The sequence below is a fragment of the Rutidosis leptorrhynchoides genome, chromosome 2 (assembly GCF_046630445.1).
Source record: "Rutidosis leptorrhynchoides isolate AG116_Rl617_1_P2 chromosome 2, CSIRO_AGI_Rlap_v1, whole genome shotgun sequence".
Classification (NCBI taxonomy): Eukaryota; Viridiplantae; Streptophyta; class Magnoliopsida; order Asterales; family Asteraceae; genus Rutidosis; species Rutidosis leptorrhynchoides.
Genome location: NC_092334.1, coordinates 54,895,192 through 54,920,990, shown reverse-complemented (window position 1 = coordinate 54,920,990; position 25,799 = coordinate 54,895,192). Strand labels below are relative to the sequence as shown.

At 36.7% G+C, this 25,799-nt stretch overlaps 2 protein-coding genes across 2 annotated transcripts; one reads left to right on the top strand and one right to left on the bottom strand.

The window, feature by feature from the left end:
• Window positions 1-13,144: 13,144 nt before the first annotated feature.
• On the bottom strand, window positions 13,145-15,786 carry LOC139890882 (soluble inorganic pyrophosphatase 6, chloroplastic-like). Its single transcript, XM_071873813.1, has 6 exons — window positions 15,450-15,786; window positions 14,848-15,008; window positions 14,343-14,443; window positions 14,069-14,250; window positions 13,526-13,624; window positions 13,145-13,421 (listed from the first exon to the last, which is right to left on the bottom strand). The coding sequence occupies exons 1-6, from the start codon at window positions 15,687-15,689 to the stop codon at window positions 13,329-13,331; spliced, it is 876 nt and encodes a 291-aa protein (XP_071729914.1). The 5' UTR covers window positions 15,690-15,786; the 3' UTR covers window positions 13,145-13,328.
• A 544-nt stretch (window positions 15,787-16,330) lies between these two features.
• On the top strand, window positions 16,331-17,768 carry LOC139887880 (uncharacterized). Its single transcript, XM_071870928.1, has 3 exons — window positions 16,331-16,953; window positions 17,078-17,517; window positions 17,611-17,768. Exons 1-3 carry the CDS (start codon window positions 16,331-16,333, stop codon window positions 17,766-17,768), a joined length of 1,221 nt encoding a protein of 406 aa, XP_071727029.1.
• The last annotated feature ends 8,031 nt before the right edge of the window (window positions 17,769-25,799 follow it).

Here is a 25,799-nt window from a genome sequence, read left to right as displayed (position 1 = left end):
GTTATTGCAGTATGAATCCTGGACCTTTTCAAGAATTTGATAATATCAACGAAGCCTTCCTTTGCTTCAGGTCCTTCCTCGTTTAGACATGCCTCTAGATTGGCATTTTCGCTTGCCGTCAGGCCTGGAAGATTCTTGGACAGAATCACCTCTTCCTCATGTACGTCTTCGTTCACTGGACTACCTAGTTGAGCCATTTATTCTGCTATACAAACATATATACAATAATCGAAAAGCGTTAAATCGAAAAATTTAAAAAAATACAGGAAACAACAGTCGGTCGACATACAATGTAAGTCGGTCGATTTTCAAGGACAGTCGATCGACATACAGGTAAATCGATTGACTTATAAAGTCGGCCGACATACGCTAAGTCGGTCGATTTTCAAGGACAATCGGCCGACTGATTAAACGAAGCAAAACACAGATCTAAACATAAATTCTTCGATTTTATGGTGTTTTGACTCAATCAAAGTCTAATACATGTAAAGAGGAGGCCGATTAACATTATCTATTCAACAATTACCAATTACAGGTCCTAAACACCACACATTGAATCGAAACAGAAACATAAACACGAAAACTTCAATAACTTTCGATTTAAAAGGAATTACCTAGATTGGTTAACGGCTCTGGAATCACAATTCAAAGATGTATACGAAAAACACGATCAAAAACTCTTCCTTGCAAAATTCGAATTTTTGGTAAATCAACACAATCGCACGAGATAAAGAAAATCGGCCGTCTGAGGCCTTTTTATACTCAGCTCGACAATCGGTCGACTTTGGTGTTATGTCGACCGACATATGTGACAATCGGTCGATACACGTGACAAACGAGTAAGTCGGTCGATTTTTGTTCAATGTCGACCGACTTATAGTACAAATCGGTCGACTGTCTCCTCCTAATTAAAAAATTATTTTTCGATACATAACCCCCGATAATTCCCTCTATTCACATCCACTGGCTGATTTTACACGCAAAATATTTTCGTTTTGAAGACTTTAACAAGTTTATGATTTGAGATGTGTAGTTCGTTTCTTTTTGACGTCGAGACACTATTTGTAACTTCAAGGAAATATACACATATTCACATAAGCAAACAAATAAAATGTTTTTGTATTTTTCAAAATAAATATCAACACACTGAAAAATCTTTTTGTAGTTTTTAGGATTTTAAAACATTTCACAATAACAATGCAAATGAAGTACAATTCATGTCAGAAAGTCAATGATCAAGGTTAAGAAAGATCCAAGATTGTATGGCATAAAACATGTTATTTACAGGAAGCAGTTTCTGTAAGTCATAAACCTAAGGAAGCTAAATTATCAAAAAGTATACATGAATCTCACAAGTAAAAGCAAATAAAACCAGAGAAAATGATCTTAACATGGTATCTATCTTCATTAACCTTTTACAGACTTTCCTCTTAGATATTTTGATGATCAAGTTAATTAATTACATTAACATATTGCTATGTTAGATTCAATCATTGACTTAGACATCATTTGAGATCGCACTATTTATTAGGTAGTCAATTGAGCACAAGTCTATTGACGCTTTCCGTTACCACAAGCACATACGATATGTCTAATTGAACAGGAAGATTCTCATAGTAATTTTGGAATATCCCTGTCAGCCATTAGCTTCTATCGTAACGTATACTTTTCAATTCATATGATTCTGATGGATCTCATAGTATATTCAATATTCTATCAATCGTGCAATCAACCAACTGCTATCAATCTCATTCCTTCTTTATTATTAAAGTTATTGGAGGAAACGGAATGAAAGACGTAGCTTTCTTAATAAGTGAGTATTCAGAATATCTCTTTGAAAACATCTTTCGCTGTCTAGGCCTTAATGGGTACAGTCCCATATCACAGACAATGATAATAAGTCTAATGGAATGGTTTTGTTGAAGTATGAATGATTTAAGTTCTTCTTGGTAATCTTCACACTCATTTGTATTCTTGCAAAGACTTCTCTTCTTGATTTCATCATTATCTTAACCTTGATATTTTCGTCTTCCATGATTTCACTTTTGTTTTCATGATATAATAACTTGATATGCAATGTGCCTTTTTTTTTTTTTTTTTTTTTAAACAACACATTGCAGTCTTGACTTTGATTTAGTTCTCGAATTGACTTCCTTGCGATGAAGATCTCTTTTCTTCATTTGTGTATCAATTAACTTAAATCATTCATTCATGGACTGTCTGTAATATAAAACCACACTTTTCAACCCGTTCACAGGAAAGACACTCTTATTGAGATAAACTTACTATTTTGGAGTTTAGGTACGATTCAAGAATTAAAGTTTGATAGAAGTCGGTATGCATAGTCAATTAGAACATTTTCAACGCTTATTGATCGCTTGAATATCCCAATTAGTCGTGAGACTCAATGGTGCAGCAATTTGGAATTTGCTTGGGGATATTCTACATCATGTGTTTCTAGATTATACGTCATGATAGGGGATACCCTCACCTTTTGTTGATTTCCTCAACAATTTTCTTTAAAGTATGCACCTGTGGTAATTAAGTGACTACCCTTAACCGCTGTAAACCTTTCCATGAGTTCCTTATCAAGATATTTACATGATTGTGATTATGATCATCTCATTCTATGATTAAGTCCGTATCCCATTTTTATATAGATCAAACTCGTTTTTTTTTTTTATTTTTTTTTATTTTTTTATTTTCTGAATATCTGATGTTGCATTCATTACTCCCCCTAAAATACTAAAAATCTAAAATCTTTTTGGTTTTTGGATTTTAAACACACAGAAACAATCAGAAAGAAAAGAAATATAACCACACAGTATATACAGCTATGCAAGCAGAACACATAAAATGAAGTTACTCGTTGGTCTCTTCGTCAGGAATGACATCTGACAATATTTTGACACTTAACTCAGTTAACAAGAAATCAAAACGCGGTTTATCAAAAGCTTTTGTGAAAAGATCAGCCCTTTGCGTAGTTGTGCCAATTTGTATAACATCAATTAGCCTTTTCTCATAACAGTCTCGAATAAAATGATATTTAATCCCTATGTGTTTGGTCTTAGAGTGATTCACAGGATTTTTCGTAACAGCTATGGCAGCAGTATTATCAACAAAAATAGGAGTGTTAGAAATATGCAAACCGTAGTCACGAAGCTGCTGTTGTATCCACACAACCTGAGATGCACAGCTTGCTGCAGCAATGTATTCAGCTTCACAAGTGGACAAGGCCACTGCTGTCTGCTTCTTGCACTGCCATGTAACTAGTCTGATTCCAAGGAATTGACAACCTCCTGATGTTGACTTAAAATCTTTCTTGCATCCACCATAGTCGGAATCACTATAAGCCGTCAGTACAAAATCATTATCACAGGGATACCATAGGCCCAAATTCGGAGTTTGCTTTAAATAACGCATAATCTTTTTCACCACAAGCAAATGATGTACATTCGGATTTGCTTGATAGCGAGCACATAAACAAACTGCGAACATGATATCAGGGCGAGACGCTGTTAGATACATCAACGAACCAATGATGGCTCTATATAAGGTTTGATCAACCTTATCACCTTCCTTATCCGGTGTAATCCCGTGATTCACCGATAGCGGCGTCCTTGCAGGACGCTCATCTTCCATTTTGAATCTTTTCAGAATATCTGATACATATTTTGTCTGATGTAAAAAGATACCCTGATTTGTTTGTACAACCTGAATACCAAGGAAGAATTTGATAGTTCCCATTGAACTCATCTTGAACCGTTTCTGCATTACCTCCTCAAAATCATCCACCATCCTCTTATCTGTAGATCCAAAGATAATATCATCCACGTACACCTGTACTAGCATTATATGCTTGCCCTTTTCTTTGATGAAAAGTGTCTGATCGATGACACCTCTTCTGAAACCATTATCAATCATATAGTTGGACAACGTACCATACCACGCTCTTGGAGCTTGATGAAGCCCATACAATGCTTTTTCTAGACGATATACCTTTTCTGGAGAGTGTGGATCTGTAAAACCCGGTGGTTGTTTAACATACACGGTCTCATTGAGAGTCCCGTACAAAAAGGCGCTTTTGACATCCATTTGATAGACCTTGAAGCCTTTAAAAGATGCGAATGCCAAAAATATTCGAATTGCCTCAAGTCTAGCCACTGGTGCAAATACTTCATCATAATCTATATCAGGGATCTGCTGATATCCCTTCACAACCAATCTAGCTTTATTTCGAATTACAATACCTTGCTCGTCCTTTTTATTCTTCCATACCCATCTAAGCCCATAAGGTTTGCAACCATGCGGCGGAGTCACTAGTTTCCATACTCCTAAATGCTTGAATTGCAAAAGCTCTTCTTGCATGGCATTTACCCAATCATCATAAAGAAGAGCTTCCTCAACAGAATTTGGTTCAATTTGACACACAAAGCATGAATATGCATGTAAGAAGAGTTTGCCTGACCTATTTAGTGAAGAATAGAAAGCTTGCATAACATTCTCAGTTGAAGCTTTCTGATTTTCAGATGTTGAGGCATCATTTGATGGTGCTCCAGAAACTCCTTTCGAATCAACAATAAAATCATCTAAGTGTCGAGGTAGGACAACTGTTCGTGATGATCTACGAACACCTTCAGGTTCTGGTTGTTCTTCCTGAACTTCTACATTTTGTGGCAGATTATGAACACTTTCGCCACTGTCTATAGGTTGTGACTCCTCTTCAGAATCAGATCCATCATAAGATGGATCATCTTGATAATCACCGGATTCTTCATCATCTTGAACAAGTTGTTGTTGCGGCACTGGGTGATGTTGTGGTGCCGTTTGAGATTTCGGAACCATTTGTGATGGAGACGTCTGCATTTCATTCAGTAATCTTGCAATAACTTCATCATCAGTAGCAACAGACGGAAGACCAAAAGAATCAAACAAATTTTCATAATCAAACTGCCATGAAACACCTTTCCCAGCAGGAATAGCAGCATTTCTTTGAACATCTACTTCAAAATGTTCTTCAACACGTTTAGATACAGTGTTGAAAACTCTTTTGTTTGGATTCCCATAACCAAGAAATATACCAGGAACAGCCTTAGGATTAAATTTTCCTCCAGTATCTCGTATCATGATTGAACACGGTGCACCAAAGGGTTCGAAATGTTTAATGTTAGGCTTCCTTTTATGTAGCAATTCATAGCAAGTCTTTCCATGTCTCTTGACTACTAACAATCGGTTCATTGTATAACATGCTGTAGCCACAGCTTCACTCCAGAAGTTAACCGGTAAACTTGAGTCGGCTAACATAGTTCTCGCAGTTTCAATTAACGTTCTGTTACGTCTTTCAGCAACACCATTTGATTGCGGAGTATAAGATGGACTGAACTGTTGTTGAATGCCTTTCTCATTGCAGAAACTCTCCATCTGCTGATTCTTGAATTCAGTACCATTATCTGTTCGAGTCTTTCTAACCTTTAACTTGTACAAAGATTCCAGCTTCAAAAACAACAACTTTATATTGTCAAACGTGTCAGACTTCTTTTTTAACATCACTACCCAAGAGTATCGTGAGTATTCATCAGTCACTACCAAACAATATGAATCTCCAGAGATGCTTGTTCGATTAATCGGACCAAAGAGATCCATATGTAACAACTCTAGAGGAACAACAATTGAATGATGTTTCTTTGTTGCATGTGACTTTTTAGTCTGTTTCCCTTTCTTACACGGAAGACATCCTTCAGGAATTTGAAAACTCTTAACATTTACTCCCTCAATCATATTATTATGAACAAGATTGTTCATCTTTCTCAAGCTCAAATGACCCATACGCTTGTGCCATGAAATTGATTCTTGTTCTGTAGCTTTGGATATGAAAGCTTGATGACCTGTTGCAGCTTTAACATGGGCTGTTGACATATCCAAAATATACAAATCTTTATTTCTGGGAGCTGTCATAAGAATCATCTCTTCCGGTATTACATACTCTTTCTTCAAAATGTAGCATCTTTGATCATCAAAGGCAACCTTATGCTTTTTATCTGCTACTTGCGAAACTGACAGCAGATTATTTGACATCTGCTTCACAAAATTCACTTTATCAAAACTAACATTAGCATTAGCAATCACACCCTGAGCTGTAATAAAACCTCCTTCATCTCCTGCAAAAGAAACAGATCCTCCATTTACTGATTTGACATTAGAAAGTAAGGACATATTTCCTGTCATGTGCCGGGACGCCCCACTATCAACAATCCATGTATTTCTACTCGGATCGTAGGCGACCTGCACAACAAGAAAAGAAGTTAGTTTGAGATGGACACCCATGCCCGAATGGCAGTGGGTTTCCCATCGACACCAATAACTTGCACATCCATCCATTGACCCTTTGATCCCGATGGATCATTGGACTTGTCAACAACCTTTGTCTCGGTTTTAGGCTTCCAAACGGTACGTTTACCAACAGATTTCTCATAATAGTCATTCGTTTGAAAAATTTTATTCACACCTGACTGTACCCTTGTGGATGAATTAGCAATAGAATTTGACTTTGGTTTATAAAAACCTTTTGAACTATTACTTGAAGTACCTATGGAACTGGAACTAGAAGCATAGTGTGTAGATTTCTTTTCAGTGTCAGATTTTCTTTTTGGTGTTTTCCAACGCTGTTGACAGTTAACAGCACAGTGACCCTTTTTCCCACATTTATTACAGTTTTGAGTTTCTTTTGTATGTGTTTTTGAACTCAGATGCTTATTGGGAAAAGACTGTTTCATGGGTGGCATAGGCTTCTCAACATGATGTTTCAAGCCTGGTCGACGGTTAGGATGCACATATTTAGGCACATTGTTAGTATTAGGGCTCCTTTTATTAAATAGTTCTTCAGGTGCTTGTGTAAGAACATATTCTTTATCTAGGTTGAGTCCCTGCTGATACTTGACAGGTGTCTGAAATATTTTCTTTCCATTAGCGTTCCTAGAGTTTACTTGTTTTCTAGGTGTGGGTTGTCCGCTTTCACTAGCCTTACTAGCATTCAATGGATTTTTCAGGATAGTAATTGGTTTGGATTTTGGTGTCACAAACTCTGAAACTTTTTCATACTCTGAATCAGATTTACTGTCCTCAGCTAAGTATTCAACAATCGGCTTAGTGCTGTCTGATTTTTCATTCTCTACAGGCTTAACACTTAGGATTTCACTAAGGCAAGAATCAGAAGGTTTATTAATGTACTCATTCCTAAGAGGAGGAGGACACTCTTTATAACCTAAACCCTTTTTACCATCATTCTTGTTATAGACAGTATAGTCAATGACATATGACATTCGCTGCCAAGTGTCATTTCTAGCCTTTTCTGACTCATACTTAATCTTAAACTCTTCCTTTTCTCTCTTAGCACATTCAAGTTGATTTAAGTACATCATTATGGCCTTTTGGTCACCTGAAATTGTAGCTCTTAAATCATGAACTTGATTTTCTAGAGTTTTGATTGTCTCCCTGAATTCCTTTTTATTGTTAAACTGAGTTAAATTAGTCTCGTATAGGCCTTTTACCTCAAGATAAGCTGCTTTAACAATCCTAGATTCCTGTTTTACTTCGGGACAGTATATACATCCTAAGGGAATATCATTCAGTTTAGAAACTATGGATTCAAGTTTAGCAATTTCTAACTTATGATCAGCACAATCGTTACATACCAAAGGAAATTCAGTTTGTACCTTAGAGTCACTTGATGTGTTTGCCATGAACGCATACTGCTTTTCTTCAGTCTCTGATTCAGGTTCAGATTCTGAACTAGAACTGGAACAGTCAGAATTATTCAACTCAACTGAAATCTTGACATCATCTATTACAATAGTTTCTCCATCTGATGAAGACGAACTACTGTAATCCGTCCATACATCGCCATCATTGAGCATTGCGTATTTGAACTTCTCATACACTCTCTTGTTAAGAACATATCTGATCATTGCATAAGTTCGCTCAATTCTTGCTTCCATCTTGCAGATGTAACACATGCATTCTTTCGCAGTACCAACACAACCAGCTTTCTCTCTTTCTTGTTTCTCACTTTCAGTTTCTTCTTCGGTCTTAGGCATTCTAACAACGTTAGCATGATTTTCATCATCAGCAAATACTGTCCAATCACAACCTTCGTCTGAATATGTTGCAATTAAGCCTTTTGCTTTATCATTTCTGATAGTATCACCGCTCGTTGTTTCAACTGGCACATTAACCTTTGTCTTATTATACTGATTGTGAAATGGGTTGTGAAAACCAGTTTTCTGTGGCCTGGTACATGTTCTTTTGAAGTGTCCTAACTCATTGCAATTAAAACATCTCACTTTTGACATATCAAAACCTAACTTAGTATCTCTAGTAACACCTAAGCTCTGTTGACCTGTCCTTTTCAGAAATTTCTTCGCTCGTCTAATCACACTACCCATAGCCCAGAGGATATCCATCTTTTCAAGTTCATCCTCATCAATCTGCTCATAATCTTCTGCTTCTAAATGAGCATTACCAATTTGACCACCAACCATTTCATTATAAGAATTAACTACCAAAGCAACTAAAGCCATATCTTCCTCTACAACTGAAAGGGGCCTAGTTCTTAAATTCTCAGTGTTGAGAACTACAGTTTTTGGCTCCTGTCTAATGGTGGACTGATTTGTATTACTAGGCTTATTTACTTGGGTTGGAAACATCACATTTTGAGCAGGTTGTGATCTATTTACAGCACTCTCATTAGAAACAAACGCTGTTTGTAGGGGAGCATGAACATTGCTCAATCCAGAAGTACCAGCTTTGTAAATTATAGGACTCTGTTGACCCTCAAGACGTTTCTTCTTGGTTTCCATATCCAAGTCCTTTACCATCAATTTTGATGTGAATTTATCTAGGGTCAGTGATTCACCAGCAGACGAAGCTCTGTCTTCTATCTGTTCAATAAACGCAACCCACTTGTGTGGTAAACCATCTGTTAATTGTTTGATAGCTTTCTGTTCTGTAACTTCTACACCTAAGTTACCCAATTCAGAGACAAGATGACGATAGCGAATGATTGTCTCTTCTAACGTTTCATGACTTAGAGCAGCAAACCTTTTCCATTCACTTTTGATTACTTTAGCTTTCTTTTCACGATACGCCTTATTTCCTTCGACACCTATCTTAATAGCATTCCAAAGAGAATATGAAGTTAAGTGCATTTGATATTGATGATAAATATCACCGTCTAAACCCTGGGTCAATTGAGCATAACATCTACATTCTAAGGCATATGTTTCTTTTTCTGTCACGCTATAATCTTCATACTTTTTACTATTACCATCAGTACCTAAAGGCTCTTTATATTCATGTTGTATCAAATCCCACATTCTAGGATCAAGGCCTCTAATGTAATTCATGAACCTAGCCCTCCATCTAATGTAATCATTTGTATTATCAAGTCTAGGAGCACTATTGGCACTGCCTGATTCACTATCAGATAGTAAAATGTTTTGAACGCCGGAAGTAATTGCCATTGCCTGATCAGACATTTTAAATTTTGATTAAGGTTGAATCTGATCCTAAGTCGGTCGACTGTTGGTGACAGTCGGTCGATGAACAGATACAGTCGGTCGATGAACAACTACAGTCGGTCGATGAACAACTACAGTCGGTCGACTGTCAATGATTACTTGGTCGAAGTTCTGTTTACATTTAGGCAAATGGTAGTACTTTTTCAATCGGTCGATGTTCCTTAAATCGGTCGGTTTAGTACTTAAGTCGGTCGGTTTACAACTTAAGTCGGTCGGTTTATCATATGTCGGTCGGTTTAAAGACAATCGGTCGAACTAATGACAATCGGTCGAAATACACGAAAATCGGTCGATTGTCTCCTAAGTCGGTCGACTGTACTTTCTTTCAGAGCCAGAATCAAAACCGAAGATTTAACGTAAAAGTATACAACATTCAATCCAAAACCAATTTTTTTGACCCAAAAATATACCAAGAACTCGTTTAAAACAATTGATTCAGCAACGATGCTCTGATACCACTTTGTAGACGCTGAGAGAGAGGATCTTAGAATCAACCTAACACGATCTAGAGGCGGAATAACAATAGAAAGAGCTTAAACGAATATCTATGGTTTTTCGGGTTCGTACAAGTCAAACCAAGACTAGATCTTGATAAACACGAAGCCTAGACTGACATTCTGTGGTATTTGGACATGAAGATTGAGAGACTCGACCAAGAAGTGTTTTTCGTGTGTGTGTAATGTGCTAAGTTGTTCACTAAATTAATGAAGATTAATTAGGCTTAAATACCTCAGTTCCTATGTCGGTCGACAGTGAATGACAGTCGGTCGACTGACCATGTCAGTCGGCCGACTGTCGAGTAATATTACGAATTATATTTAAACGTTTACAAATATAAAATAACACATCGACAATCAACGTTTAACAATATTACAGGTTACAACATGATCGAATAAAACGTTAAAGTTCATGGAACTAGGGATTACAAAATATGCACTAACAATAATCCTGTTTCATTGTTTCAAACCAAATAATTACGTGTTCCTCAAGAGTTTGAACTTAATCAAGATGAACAAATTGGATCTGTGGATATCATCGATCACCAATATAGTTTGAGCATAACATTATGCGGATCACAACAACTTAGTTGTTCCTCAAGAGGAGAAGTACTACTACTTATTGAAGCAGATTTCTTCAGAGTTTCCCATCTTCCATTGGTATCGTTTTTTATTTTAGCATCTTTGAGGTCGATCTGGCATTTAATCATCGATTCAATCACTAGCTTCCAATAACAATCGAAAACAACGGACGACACTTTGACGTACTTAGGATGGCAAATCGAAATTAAGACATCAAAGAGGTATGAGTGGTCCAACAGACGCTTACTTGAAAATCCATCAAATGACATCTCCTCAACATTCGAAAAAGCCCGAAACATGCCCCTCTCTTTGAGTAGATCATCAATATTATTTATTATATGATATAGCGTTCCAAAATCACCACTACTGTCATATATAATATTAATTTTGAACTTGCTTGATATATAGAGTGCTTTCCTCATCTGGGTAAAGAAGCTAGACATATATACTGCATTGCTCAACATTAGCTGTATTTCAATTTCCTTGGGAGCACAGGTTTGAAACGACAAAGCAGGCATTATCATGCCCCTGTAATGTAAAGATAGTAATTTCGGAGAGCAAACGTGTACGGCCGTAACTTCGCTACTCACACTTTTCCGTACGAGGTTCAGTCTCTTCAATGAAATACAATTGATTTCCACACAGTACATATAACATTGATACATGTCAACGGTCAAACTCTCGAGAAAAGGAATTACCGAGTTGATGGTGTCAAGAAGCGTGCGGGTCATTATCACATTGTCTAAACATAGTTGTGTCAGTCTTCCAAACGAATCCGAGTTAGCAGCTAAAGCGTGCCCTAGTTCCGTATAGTGTCGAGCCATCCCCGGTGGACACACCGAGTAACCAAAGGAATATAGACTTGGGAGGCCGTCGAATTCCAACTTACAAGTTTCTTGTGGTGAAGCGATTTCTAATTCTTGAAGATAATCGAGTCTCTTAACCTTGATTATCTTCAAGCTATTGTGAAATTTGATGTTGATCTTCTCAAGTAAGGTACAAGCAGAGAATAGGTTATCAAGTACATCTTGATCACTTATCGACACATTCACCAACTCCAATACTCGTAACGACACACATTTGATCATAACAGGATTATTAATCCATAGTTTGTCCCGCTGAGTATCCACTTTTACACCAAGTATCCTCAGAACAACGTCTCTTCCTTGAATGCAGACGAACGGACTTTTAAAGGAGACGAATGGGACTTTTTAGTAAACGAACTGCTCGTAACACAGATCCTAAGGGTAGGACTGGTAGACCAAGCGTGTAGCCATAACTTGGATAACACCATGGAACGGGCAGCTTCTTTTGCAGGCAGAAAAGATTGTACCATCTGGATTAACTCCACAACTTCAAACCACCGCACACGAGTCGGACTTGTTTCCGAAATCTCCATTATTACCGGCCTGCAGATTTTCATTATCCAAATCTTTTGCTCTAGCTTGCCTTAACTAAAGATTAATTGAAAAAAGCTCACGTAAGGATTTACCTTTAAATAAATTCTGACTTTTAGTACCGAATTTGAATGACACTTTAACCACAAAATTAAGATGTATTTATAAGATGGATACAAACGTACGTATAACGTAATACATACTTGGAGATGGGGTTTATGTTAACCAACACACACCTATTTATAAAAGGAAAAGGAATCGCAATCGGTGATTATATAATAGTATATTATTTTCATTGTTAGCTAAAGTAATTTATCTCTTTTCTGAATATTATAATAACATATTAAACTTGTGGTCCACGCCTAGTTAATCTATATCTATCTATCCATATAAATATGGTTTTTTTCGAATATTATAATAACGTAGTTAAGAATTAAACTAGTGCAAAAGTAGTGGTACATAGGGTAGGTTGAGAGAAGTTTTTTTTTTTTTTTTTTTTTTTTTTTTTTTTTTTTTTAAAAAACTTAGTAAACTATGTGGATCGAGGAGCAATTGCAGGTAATGGTGTAAATAGTGTAAATATATGGGAGTCCCAGAATTAGTACCGAGTGCAGGACCCTGTAAATTTCGTTTGTATGAAGTTGTGTCCATAGCTCTTCGATAACTAAACAAATTACGTTCAGTTGTATGACAACTTTTTAAAATTTACACGTAACGAAACAGGACGAACATAAAAACTGGAGAAATCTACTTTGATCTTGACTTCGATACTGTTTTTGGCAGCTGGAATATGATATAGGTACGGTGAATCAAACCAGCTGGAATATGATATAGGTACGGTGAATCAAACCAAATCCAGTATTTTACGTCTCGTAACTTCATCCAACTTTGATGTATTTTTTGTGACTTCGATTAATGCAGGTGTCTTTCCTCCTAGTGTTGACAGATATAATGAAGATAAAGAGACAACCACCGAGCAGCCAAACACGACACCCGTTTTCCAAACGACTACTGAACCATACTGCTACCACTACCTATTCAATTTAGGCACTATATGCTGTAGACATACAGCAAACATATATGGTATATCAAATCAAATCAAATCAATGGGACAGATCGATTTATGTAATGATTTTTTTTTTTTCTTCATAAATCAATGACGTACGTATATTCAAGTTGCCGTTACGACACAAACGATATAAAAAAGGATGCATCAAATGTCACTCTAATAATAATAATAAAATAAAATAAAAACTTAGCCCATGGCTCATTTGTCTCTACACAAGTGAAAGTTCCCCAGCCGGGGTGGTTCTCTTGACAAGCTTAGCCCATGACTCATTTGTCTCAGTGATTACCTTCAAAGCATAATCCTGTTTTGTTTTAACGTGTTAAAATAACAGAAATTGGTATTACGCACTTCTAAACTGTAATCAAACTATGAAACAGGGATATAAAAATGCATATATATACCGACCTTATTAGCTGCTTTGTTGCCAAGACCAAAGTTGTTGGCAGGTTTGCCATCAGGGATCTTATAGTCCCTGAACCAGTCTCTAATTGCGGTTAAAGTTCCCTGAATTAAATCGGTTGATTAGTCAACTTACATTACTTAAACCTTATGGAAGTAAAAAAAAAAAAAAATCTATGAGGACAATTTAATCAAATAATGGTAACTTAATGTTGTGTTTAGTCTATAAAATGTCATGTTAAAGTTCTGGGGTGAGAATAAGGTAACGAAATCAATCAGTGACTGTATAAATCCATTAAGCGAAAACGGAAACCTCATAAAATGCATAAACTACACTTCTTTAATTTGCATTATGCACAATAGTCTATCGTAAATAAAATCTAAATCCAGATTATAAATGTAGGCTAAAAGGTATTCTAACTGTTACACAACCAACCGACTAACATATCAACTTGTACATTTCTCTCAGCAATAAATCAAAAGAAACCCTATATTCTCATTTAATCTTATCAAACAAATATACACAAGATTAGTTGTAGAAGAACATACCGGAAAATGTTTCTCAACGTCATCAACATCGTTAACAAGCGAAGCCCTTGGATCATCTAATGAAATTGCGATAACTTTCCAGTCAAGTTCTCCTTCATCAATCATAGCTAGACAACCCAAGGGTTTGACTTTCATTAGTTGACCCACTTTTCCACGGCTTTCACCGATTTCAACCACATCAACTGCAGAAACAACATTAAAGACCAACTAAATGTAACACACTCATTTAATATCAAATGGCACCAAGAAATATCATAATGAAATTTAAATTTACCGGGATCATTGTCGCCAAATGCTCCATCAACATCAGGGTTTGCAAATGACGGATCTTCCCATGTTTGTGGAAGCAATCCGTAGTTCCAGTTAATATTGTACCTGTGAAATATAAGTGCTTATTACCATTTACCTCTGTTAGATCCAAAGCAAAAAAAGACACACAAAATCTAAGTTAATTCAATACATGTAGCTAAGTTTATAGTAGAGCAAATGGGGATATTTTAAGGCCAAGGTTCAATAAACAACTCTACTTATCTTATTTCATTTTGCAAGTCACATTTCAACGTATAACTAAGATGTGATTGTAAGCTTTACTCAATGCTAATGACATAATAAGGATGTTATTTAGTACAATCAATCATTTTCTTAATGAATGGACACTTATACACAATGTGTGCTTGTGACTAACCCGGAAAGATAATGCCTCGTTGTAATGGGAGTTGGGAAAATAGAAACTATTGCAAATTGTATGACCTTATGAAACAAAAACTAAAATGTCTTACGGATAGTATCTAAGTTTCCCTTTTTTTGTATCCTGCTTAATGGGAGTGAATATCTCATCGGTAGCAACCTCCATCTTTGCACTTGATTCTTTGGGGATTTCGACAATAAAATTAAAAGCTCCATCACCAACGTGCAACGGTATATCATGCCACGGTGAAACCTGAAACCAACACCTCACATTATTGTCCCTAAAACCATTAATATGTCCTTTTCATAATAAAACATTACAGAAATCTTTTTTTTTTTTTTTTTTTTTTTTTTTGGTGACCATTCAAACAATCCAACACAAAATGCACCCTAAATGATGAATAAAATTCCATCTTTTGTCCAAGAATCAATAATAAACAGAAATTAACTCATTTCTATACAGCACAAAAACTGAATTTTTATCCAAGTTAATAAGTAAGCAGCTTCCGGAATCAAATCACTTCATACACACATATAAACCCTAAATTAAGAATTACCATACACACTTCTCAATAGATGAAAACCCAATTATCAACATTCATATATCATCTAATTATAAACTATATACAAAGAAATAACCACACACCAATTATAAAAATACGAAATTTATTAAAAGGGTTGAAAAAACTGAAACCTTTTTGCCAGAATTATCAACAAAAAACACTCTGTAATCTAGAGTTTCAGGTAATCCTTCTTCCTTAATCTGAACATCAGGTCTGTAAAGAGCTGAACAAGAAAAACCCCTTTTCTTGAAGAATAATTTTGAGTTGTTGTAAAGGCTTAAAGATTGAGGCTTGAAAAATGCTGCTTTGAAGAGTGAAGAAGATGATGCGCCAATGTTGGTTGTTGAAATCATGATTCTTGCAGCTGCCATTGATCTTGATTATGGGTAGAAAATGAGGTTTCAAATAGCAGCCACACAGAAGAAAATAAAGGCGTTATGAACCAGTGGACTGTATTGTACTCCGTAGAAAATGTTGACCCATAGTCTATACTGATCCATCAGAGTATTTAACAGAGTATTAATTTATTATTATTTTATAAATATAACAATAATAAATTATAAAAGTGTGGAACACAAATTGTATATACTATTGATTTTATTTTCTCCTATAAATTATAATAATAGTAACTCTTTTCTACTATTAGTGTGTTGTTTATAGGGTAAGATTAACTCGACACATACGCATGGTTAGTTGAGGTCATGTCCTATTAGCTTAGGGGCGGGTAGGTCTAGAGGGAGTAGAGATACTCGCGCTAGGATTAGAGTAGGTAGTTGGAATGTAGGAACTTTGACCAGCAAATCCCGTGAACTTGTAGACTCGTTAGTTAAGAGTAAAGTGGACATATTGTGTGTTCAAGAGACCAGATGGAGGGGTGAAGAGGCGGTTGACATTGGAGACTACAGGTTGTGGTATTCGGGTTCTAGAGTAGCTAGAAACGGGGTAGGGATTTTTTATAGGACCCCTTTATAAGAATAATATTGTGGGTGTGGATAGGTGTAGCGATAGGATTATGTCAGTTAGGGTGGTTATCCAGGAGGAGACATACATGGTCATTTGCGCTTACGCACCTCATGCTGGTTTAGGAGATGAAGAAAAAAGTCGCTTTTGGGAATCGTTAGATGAAGTTGTGAGGAGTTGCCCCGTTGACCATCGTTTGCTTATTGGGGGAGACCTTAATGGATATATAGGAACGATTTCGGACGGTTATACGGGTGTCCATGGGGGCTTTGGGTACGGAGTTCGAAATGAAGAAGGACGCTCTATTCTCGAATTCGCGGTTGCCCACGATTTGGTTGTTGCAAACTCTTTTTTTAGGAAGACGGAAGCACAGCTAGCAACTTTCCATAGTGGGGGACATAGTACCCAGATTGACTATTTGCTGCTTCGTAAAGGGGACCTTAGGGCTTGCAAAGACTGTAGAGCCCTGACTACCTGGACCTGTTCCACCCAGCACAGATTATTGGTCATGGACTTGGTTCTGCAAAGGCGGGTTACTAGGAGAGTGAGACCCGCCCAACCTAGGATCCTTTGGAAGAATCTGAATGAAGGGCAAGCCGAAACTTTTAAAGCGTCAGTTTTGGAAAGAGTAGAGGCAGGAATGGATACTGTTACTCAAGTGGACGCAGACAAGATGTGGAATAGTATGGCATCAACTATTAGAGATGTTGCCAAGGAAACCTTAGGGGTGGCAGTAGGGACATCGAGAGGACTTGTATAGGAAACTATACTCTAAAGAAGGAGCAACTGATATTTTCAGGATTGCAAAAGCTAGGGAGCGTAGGAGGAGGGATGTAGATAACATCAAGTTTATCAAGGATGAAGCCGGTCAAACCATAGTGAAGGAAGAAGAAATTAGAAAAAGATGGGAATGGTATTTTTCATCTCTTTTCGTGGGTGAAGGACCCGGGAGCCAAGAGGACCCGCATGACTTGGGAATAGGACAATTCCAGAACAATAATTTCTGTAGGAGAATCAGTCAGGAAGAAGTAAGATCAGCATTACGAAAGATGGGTAGAAACAAAGCTGTAGGACCAGACCAGATTCCAATAGAGGCGTGGCGGTGCCTTGGCGAGGATGGTGTCAGGTGGTTGACGTGTCTTTTCAATAAGACGCTTAGATGTTACAAAATGCCTACAGAATGGAGACTCAGCGAGATTATCCCCATCTACAAAAATAAAGGGGATGCCCAAATCTGCGGTAATTATAGAGGCATAAAATTACTTGGTCATACTATGAAGCTTTGGGAGAGAGTGATTGAGACTAGACTTCGACGTGTAACTACGGTTTCAGAAAACCAATTTGGTTTCAAGCCAGGGCTCTCTACGATGGAGGCAATTCATATTTTAAGAAGCGTTATGGAGAAGTATAGGGAGAAACAGAAGGGTCTAGAGATGGCCTTGTTAGACTTAGAAAAGGCCTATGATAGCGTACCGAGAAAGCTTATTTAGAAGACCCTTAATGTTAGGGGTATCCCAAGTAGATATATTAGAGCTATTATGGATATGTACGATGGGGCGAAGTCCTATGTTCGAACGCCTGTGGGAAACACAGAGTATTTCCCGATAGAAGTAGGCTTGCACCAGGGATCAGCCCTTAGTCCTTTTCTTTTTGCTTTGATCCTCGACGAGCTGTCTCGAGGAATACAAGAGAACATCCCTTGGTGTCTGATTTTTGCCGATGATATCGTGCTGGTATCGGAATCAAAGGATGAGCTTAATAGAAGACTAGAACAATGGAGGGAGGCCTTAGAACAAAATGGGCTACGGATCAGTAGATAAAAGACGGAATATCTTAGGTGCGATTTCAGTAGGACTGAGGATGAACTAAATGTTGGAGGGAATATCAGCATTGGAGACCAGATCTTGCATCCACAAGAGTCGTTTAGATATCTAGGTTCGATCCTCCACAAATCGGGGAGGATAGACAAGGACGTGACTCATCGTATTAAGGTAGGTTGGTTGAAGTGGAGAGCAGCGAAAGGGGTCTTGTGCGACAAGAAGATACCGCTCAAATTGAAAGGGAAATTCTTCAAGGTGGCAATTAGACCTGCCATGTTGTACGGATCAGAATGTTGGCCTATGACGAAGGCCCAAGCGAGAAGGATGAAAGTGGCAGAAATGAGGATGCTTAGGTGGACGTGTGGTAAAACCATGTTAGATATGATCCCAAATGGTGTGTTTAGGAAAAACCTTGGAGTGAGTAGCATCATCGACAAGCTAAGAGAAGAACGGCTTCGATGGTTTGGGCATGTGATGAGGCGACCACATACTGCCCCGGTTAGGAGAGTCGATGTAGTGACCCGAACTTTTCCATGTTTATATATATATTAAATGAAATTGTTATTTACATGATTAAGTGTTTCCAACATGTTAAGCAATCAAACTTGTTAAGACTTGATTAATTGAAATAGGTTTCATATAGACAATTGACCACCCAAGTTGACCGGTGATTCACGAACGTTAAAACTTGTAAAAACTATACGATGACATATATATGGTTATATATATAGTTAACATGATTTTATTATAAGTATGTATCTCATTAGGTATTTTAACAATGAGCTATATACATAAAAATGAGACTATTAATTTAAGAAACTCGAAAACGATATATATAACGATTATCGTTATAACAACGTCTTACTAGGTACATATGAATCATATTAAGATATTGATACACTTGGTTAATTATGTTAAATGATAAGTAAATATATTATTAAGTGTATTAACAATGAAATACATATGTAAAAATAAGACTACTAACTTAATGATTTCGAAACGAGACATATATGTAACGATTATCGTTGTAACGACATTTAACTGTATATATATCATACTAAGATATATTATATATCATAATATCATGATAATATAACAATTTAACATCTCATTTGTTATAATAAACAATGGGTTAACAACATTCAACAAGATCGTTAACCTAAAGGTTTCAAAACAACATTTACATGTAACGACTAACGATGACTTAACGACTCAGTTAAAATGTATATACATGTAGTGTTTTAATATATATTCATACACTTTTTAAAGACTTCAAGACACTTATCAAAATACTTCTACTTAACAAAAATGCTTACAATTACATCCTCGTTCAGTTTCATCAACAATTCTACTCGTATGCACCCGTATTCGTACTCGTACAATACACAGCTTTTAGATGTATGTACTATTGGTATATACACTCCAATGATCAGCTCTTAGCAGCCCATGTGAGTCACCTAACACATGTGGGAACCATCATTTGGCAACTAGCATGAAATATCTCATAAAATTACAAAAATATGAGTAATCATTCATGACTTATTTACATGAAAACAAAATTACATATCCTTTATATCTAATCCATACATCAACGACCAAAAACACCTAAAAACACTTTCATTCTTCAATTTTCTTCATCTAATTGATCTCTCTCAAGTTCTATCTTCAAGTTCTAAGTGTTCTTCATAAATTCCAAAAGTTCTAGTTTCATAAAATCAAGAATACTTCCAAGATTGCAAGTTTACTTCCAAGTTTTCTAAATCCATTCCAAGTAATCATCCAAGATCAAGAAACCTTTGTTACTTACAGTAGGTTATCTTTATAATACAAGGTAATAATCATATTCAAACTTTAATTCAATTTCTATAACTATAACAATCTTATTTCGAGTGGAAATCTTACTTGAAATTGTTTTCGTGTCATGATTCTGCTTCAAGAACTTTCAAGCCATCCAAGGATCCTTTGAAGCTAGATCTATTTTTCTCATTTCCAGTAGGTTTATCCAAGGAACTTGAGGTAGTAATGATGTTCATAACATCATTCGATTCATACATATAAAGCTATCTTATTCGAAGGTTTAAACTTGTAATCACTAGAACATAGTTTAGTTAATTCTAAACTTGTTCGCAAATAAAAGTTAATCCTTCTAACTTGACTTTTAAAATCAACTAAACACATGTTCTATATCTATATGATATGATAACTTAATGATTTAAAACCTGGAAACACCAAAAATACCGTAAAATCGGATTTACGCCGTCGTAGTAACACCGCGGGCTGTTTTGGGTTAGTTAATTAAAAACTATGATAAACTTTGATTTAAAAGTTGTTATTCTGGGAAAATGATTTTTATTATGAACATGAAACTATATCCAAAAATTATGGTTAAACTCAAAGTGAAAGTATGTTTTCTAAAATGGTCATCTAGACGTCGTTCTTTCGACTGAAATGACTACCTTTACAAAAACGACTTGTAACTTATTTTTCCGACTATAAACCTATAACTTTTCTATTTAGATTCATAAAATAGAGTTCAATATGAAACCATAGCAATTTGATTCACTCAAAAAGGATTTAAAATGAAGAAGTTATGGGTAAAACAAGATTGGATAATTTTTCTCATTTTAGCTACGTGAAAATTGGTAACAAATCTATTCTAACCATAACTTAATCAACTTGTATTATATATTATGTAATCTTGAGATACCATAGACACGTATACAATGTTTCGACCTATCATGTCGACACATCTATATGTATTTCGGAACAACCATAGACACTCTATATGTGAATGTTGGAGTTAGCTATACAGGGTTGAGGTTGATTCCAAAATATATATAGTTTGAGCTGTGATCAATACTAAGATACGTATACACTGGGTCGTGGATTGATTCAAGATAATATTTATCTATTTATTTCTGTAGATCTAACTGTGGACAACTAGTTGTAGGTTGCTAACGAGGACAGCTGACTTAATAAACTTAAAACATCAAAATATATTAAAAGTGTTGTAAATATATTTTGAACATACTTTGATATATATGTATATATTGTTATAGGTTCGTGAATCAACCAGTGGCCAAGTCTTACTTTCCGACGAAGTAAAAATCTGTGAAAGTGAGTTATAGTCCCACTTTTAAAATCTAATATTTTTGGGATGAGAATACATGCAAGTTTTATAAATGATTTACAAAATAGACACAAGTACGTGAAACTACATTCTATGGTTGAATTATCGAAATCGAATATGCCCCTTTTTATTAAGTCTGGTAATCTAAGAATTAGGGAACAGACACCCTAATTGACGCGAATCCTAAAGATAGATCTATTGGGCTTAACAAACCCCATCCAAAGTACCGGATGCTTTAGTACTTCGAAATGGTGTTTCCGCCAAGGAAGCAAAATATTGGGAGGATTACCAATTCTCTGATGAATCGGATTCCGACGAGAATTCCGATGATGTTATAGAAATTACCCCAACTGAATTTAAAAAGGCAAAAGAAAATAATAAGGGAAAGGGCATAAAAATAGAGAAATCTAATTCCAACCCCGATGAACTTTATATGTATCGTCAACCCCCGAAGCCCTTAAGTTGTAACAATGACCCGGGAACCTCTAAACCACCAGGTTTTTCTAAACCGTTGTGGAAAATGACAACTCGTATTAGGGGAACATCATATATCTCTAGAAACTTGGCAAAACGAACCAAAGCCGAAGAAGAAGAAACGAGCGAGTCGGAATAAGATAGTTGTATTCATGTGGTGTAATATATGTAATATAGTGTGCTTATGCTTTATGATATATGTAAAAATTGCTTGTATTAATAAGTATTTTTTTTTATGAATCTAACTCTTGTCTATTTTACAGTATAAAAACACAAAATGGATAGACAACCCAATATTTTAAGAGACCTACCCGGAGACATGATTAATGAAATCTTGTCTAGAGTCGGTCAGAATTCTTCGGTACAACTATTTACGGTGAAATCAGTTTGTAAGACATTCGAAGAACGTTCCAAGAATGTCTTAGTTTATAAGAGACTTTCGTTTGAAAGTGGGAGGAAAACGGTGATAAGAATCACCAATACAACAACAACAGCAATTACAATAATAATCGCAACAATTATCCCAAAAATCGCAACATCAATCGCAACTACAACAAACGGCCCAACAACAACAACAACAGCAACAGCAACTACAACAATCATCCCAACAACAATAACAACCGCAACAACAACAACAACAATCAGAAGCAGCTATGCCAAAGGTGTGAAAAGTATCACTCGGGGTTCTGCACCAAATTTTGCAACAAGTGTAAAAGAAATGGTCATAGCGCGGCGAAGTGTGAGGTCTACGGACCAGGGGTTAACAGAACGAAAGGAACAAATGGTGTCGGAACGAGTAATGGCGGAGCAAGTAGTGTCGGAGCAAGTTATGCCAATGTAGTTTGTTATAAATGTGGAAAACCGGGCCACATTATTAAAAATTACCCGAACCAGGAGAACACGAATGGACAAGGCCGCGGAAGAGTTTTCAATATTAATGCGGTAGAGGCACAGGAAGACCCGGAGCTTGTTACAGGTACGTTTCTTATTGACAATAAATCTGCTTACGTTTTATTTGATTCGGGTGCGGATAGAAGCTATATGAGTAGAGATTTTTGTGCTAAATTAAGTTATCCATTGACGCCGTTGGATAGTAAATTTTTACTCGAATTAGCAAACGGTAAATTAATTTCAGCAGATAATATATGCCGGAATCGAGAAATTAAACTGGGTAGCGAAATATTTAAGATTGATTTGATACCAGTAGAGTTAGGGAGTTTTGATGTAATAGTTGGCATGGACTGGCTGAAGAAGGTGAAAGCAGAGATCTTATGTTATAAAAATGCAATTCGCATTGTACGAGAAGAAGGAGAACCCTTAATGGTGTAAGGAGAAAAGGGCAACATGAAGCTACATCTTATTAGTAATTTGAAGGCACAAAAACTAATAAGAAAAGGTTGTAATGCTGTTCTAGCACACGTCGAGAAAGTACAAACTGAAGAAAAGAGCATCAATGATGTTCCCGTCGCAAAAGAATTTCCCGATGTATTTCCGAAAGAATTACCAGGACTACCTCCACATCGATCTGTTGAATTTCAAATAGATCTTGTACCAGGAGCTGCACCAATAGCTCGTGCTCCTTATAGACTCGCACCCAGCGAGATGAAAGAACTGCAAAGCCAACTGCAAGAACTATTAGAACGTGGTTTCATTCGACCAAGCACATTACCATGGGGAGCTCCAGTTTTGTTTGTCAAGAAGAAGGATGGTACATTTAGGTTGTGTATTGACTACAGAGAGTTGAACAAACTTACCATCAAAAACCGTTATCCACTGCCGAGAATTGACGACTTATTTGATCAACTACAAGGCTCGTCGGTTTATTCGAAGATCGATTTACGTTCTGGATATCATCAAATGCGAGTAAAGGAGAATGATATTCCAAAAACTGCTTTTAGGACGCGTTATGGTCATTACGAGTTTATGGTTATGCCGTTTGGATTGACTAACGCACCAGCTGTGTTCATGGACCTTATGAACCGAGTGTGTGGGCCATATCTTGACAAGTTTGTCATTGTTTTCATCGATGACATACTTATTTACTCAAAGAATGATCAAGAGCACGAAGAACATTTGAAAAAAGTGCTAGAAGTATTGAGGAAAGAAAAACTGTACGCTAAGTTTTCAAAGTGTGCATTTTGGTTGGAAGAAGTTCAATTCCTCGGTCACATAGTGAACAAAGAAGGTATCCAGGTGGACCCGGCAAAGATCGAAACCGTTGAAAAGTGGGAAACCCCAAAAACTACGAAGCATATACGTCAATTTTTAGGATTGGCTGGTTACTACAGAAGATTCATCCAAGATTTCTCCAAAATAGCAAAACCCTTGACTGCATTAACGCATAAAGGGAAGAAATTTGAATGGAAGGATGAACAAGAAAAGGCGTTTCAATTATTGAAGAAAAAGATAACTACGGCACCTATATTGTCATTGCCTGAAGGGAATGATGATTTTGTGATTTATTGTAACGCATCAAAGCAGGGTCTCGGTTGTGTATTAATGCAACGGACGAAGGTGATTGCTTATGCGTCTAGATAATTGAAGATTCACGAGCAAAATTATACGACGCATGATTTGGAATTAGGCGCGCTTGTTTTTGCATTAAAGACTTGGAGGCACTACTTATATGGGGTCAAAAGTATTATATATACCGACCACAAAAGTCTTCAACACATATTTAATCAGAAACAACTGAATATGAGGCAGCGTAGGTGGATTGAATTGTTGAATGATTACGACTTTGAGATTCATTACCACCCGGGGAAGGCAAATGTGGTAGACGACGCCTTGAGCAGAAAGGACAGAGAACTCATTCGAGTAAAATCTATGAATATAATGATTCACACTAACCTTACTACTCAAATAAAGGAGGCGCAACAAGGAGTTTTAAAAGAGAGAAATTTAAAGGATGAAATACCCAAAGGATCGGAGAAGCATCTTAATATTCTGGAAGACGGAACCCGGTATAGGGCTGAAAGAATTTGGGTACCAAAATTTGGAGATATGAGAGAAATGGTACTTAGAGAAGCTCATAAAACCAGATACTCAATACATCCTGGAACGGGGAAGATGTACAAGGATCTTAAGAAACATTTTTGGTGGCCAGGTATGAAAGCCGATATTGCTAAATATGTAGGAGAATGTTTGACGTGTTCTAAGGTCAAAGCTGAACATCAGAAACCATCAGGTCTACTACAACAACCTGAAATCCCGGAATGAAAATGGGAAAACATTACCATGGATTTCATTACTAAATTGCCAAGGACTGCAAGTGGTTATGATACTATTTGGGTAATAGTTGATCGTCTCACCAAGTTAGCACACTTCCTGCCAATAAGAGAAGATGACAAGATGGAGAAGTTAGCATGACTGTATTTGAAGGAAGTTGTCTCCAGACATGGAATACCAATCTCTATTATCTCTGATAGGGATGGCAGATTTATTTCAAGATTCTGGCAGACATTACAGCAAGCATTGGGAACTCGTGTAGACATGAGTACTGCCTATCATCCACAAACTGATGGGCAGAGCGAAAGGACGATACAAACGCTTGAAGACATGCTACGAGCTTGTGTTATTGATTTCGGAAACAGTTGGGATCGACATCTACCGTTAGCAGAATTTTCCTACAACAACAGCTACCATTCAAGCATTGAGATGGTGCCGTTTGAAGCACTTTATGGTAGAAAGTGCAGGTCTCCGATTTGTTGGAGTGAAGTAGGGGATAGACAGATTACGGGTCCGGAGATAATACAAGAAACTACCGAGAAAATCATCCAAATTCAACAAAGATTGAAAACCGCCCAGAGTCGACAAAAGAGCTACGCGGACAGTAAAAGAAAAGATATAGAGTTTGAAATTGGAGAAATGGTCATGCTTAAGGTTTCACCTTGGAAATGCGTTGTTCGATTTGGTAAACGGGGGAAACTAAATCCAAGGTACATTGGACCATTCAAGATTATAGATCGTGTCGGACCAGTAGCTTACCAACTGGAGCTACCTCAACAACTCGTGGCTGTACATAACACTTTCCACGTCTCAAATTTGAAGAAATGTTTTGCTAAAGAAGATCTCACTATTCCGTTGGACGAAATCCA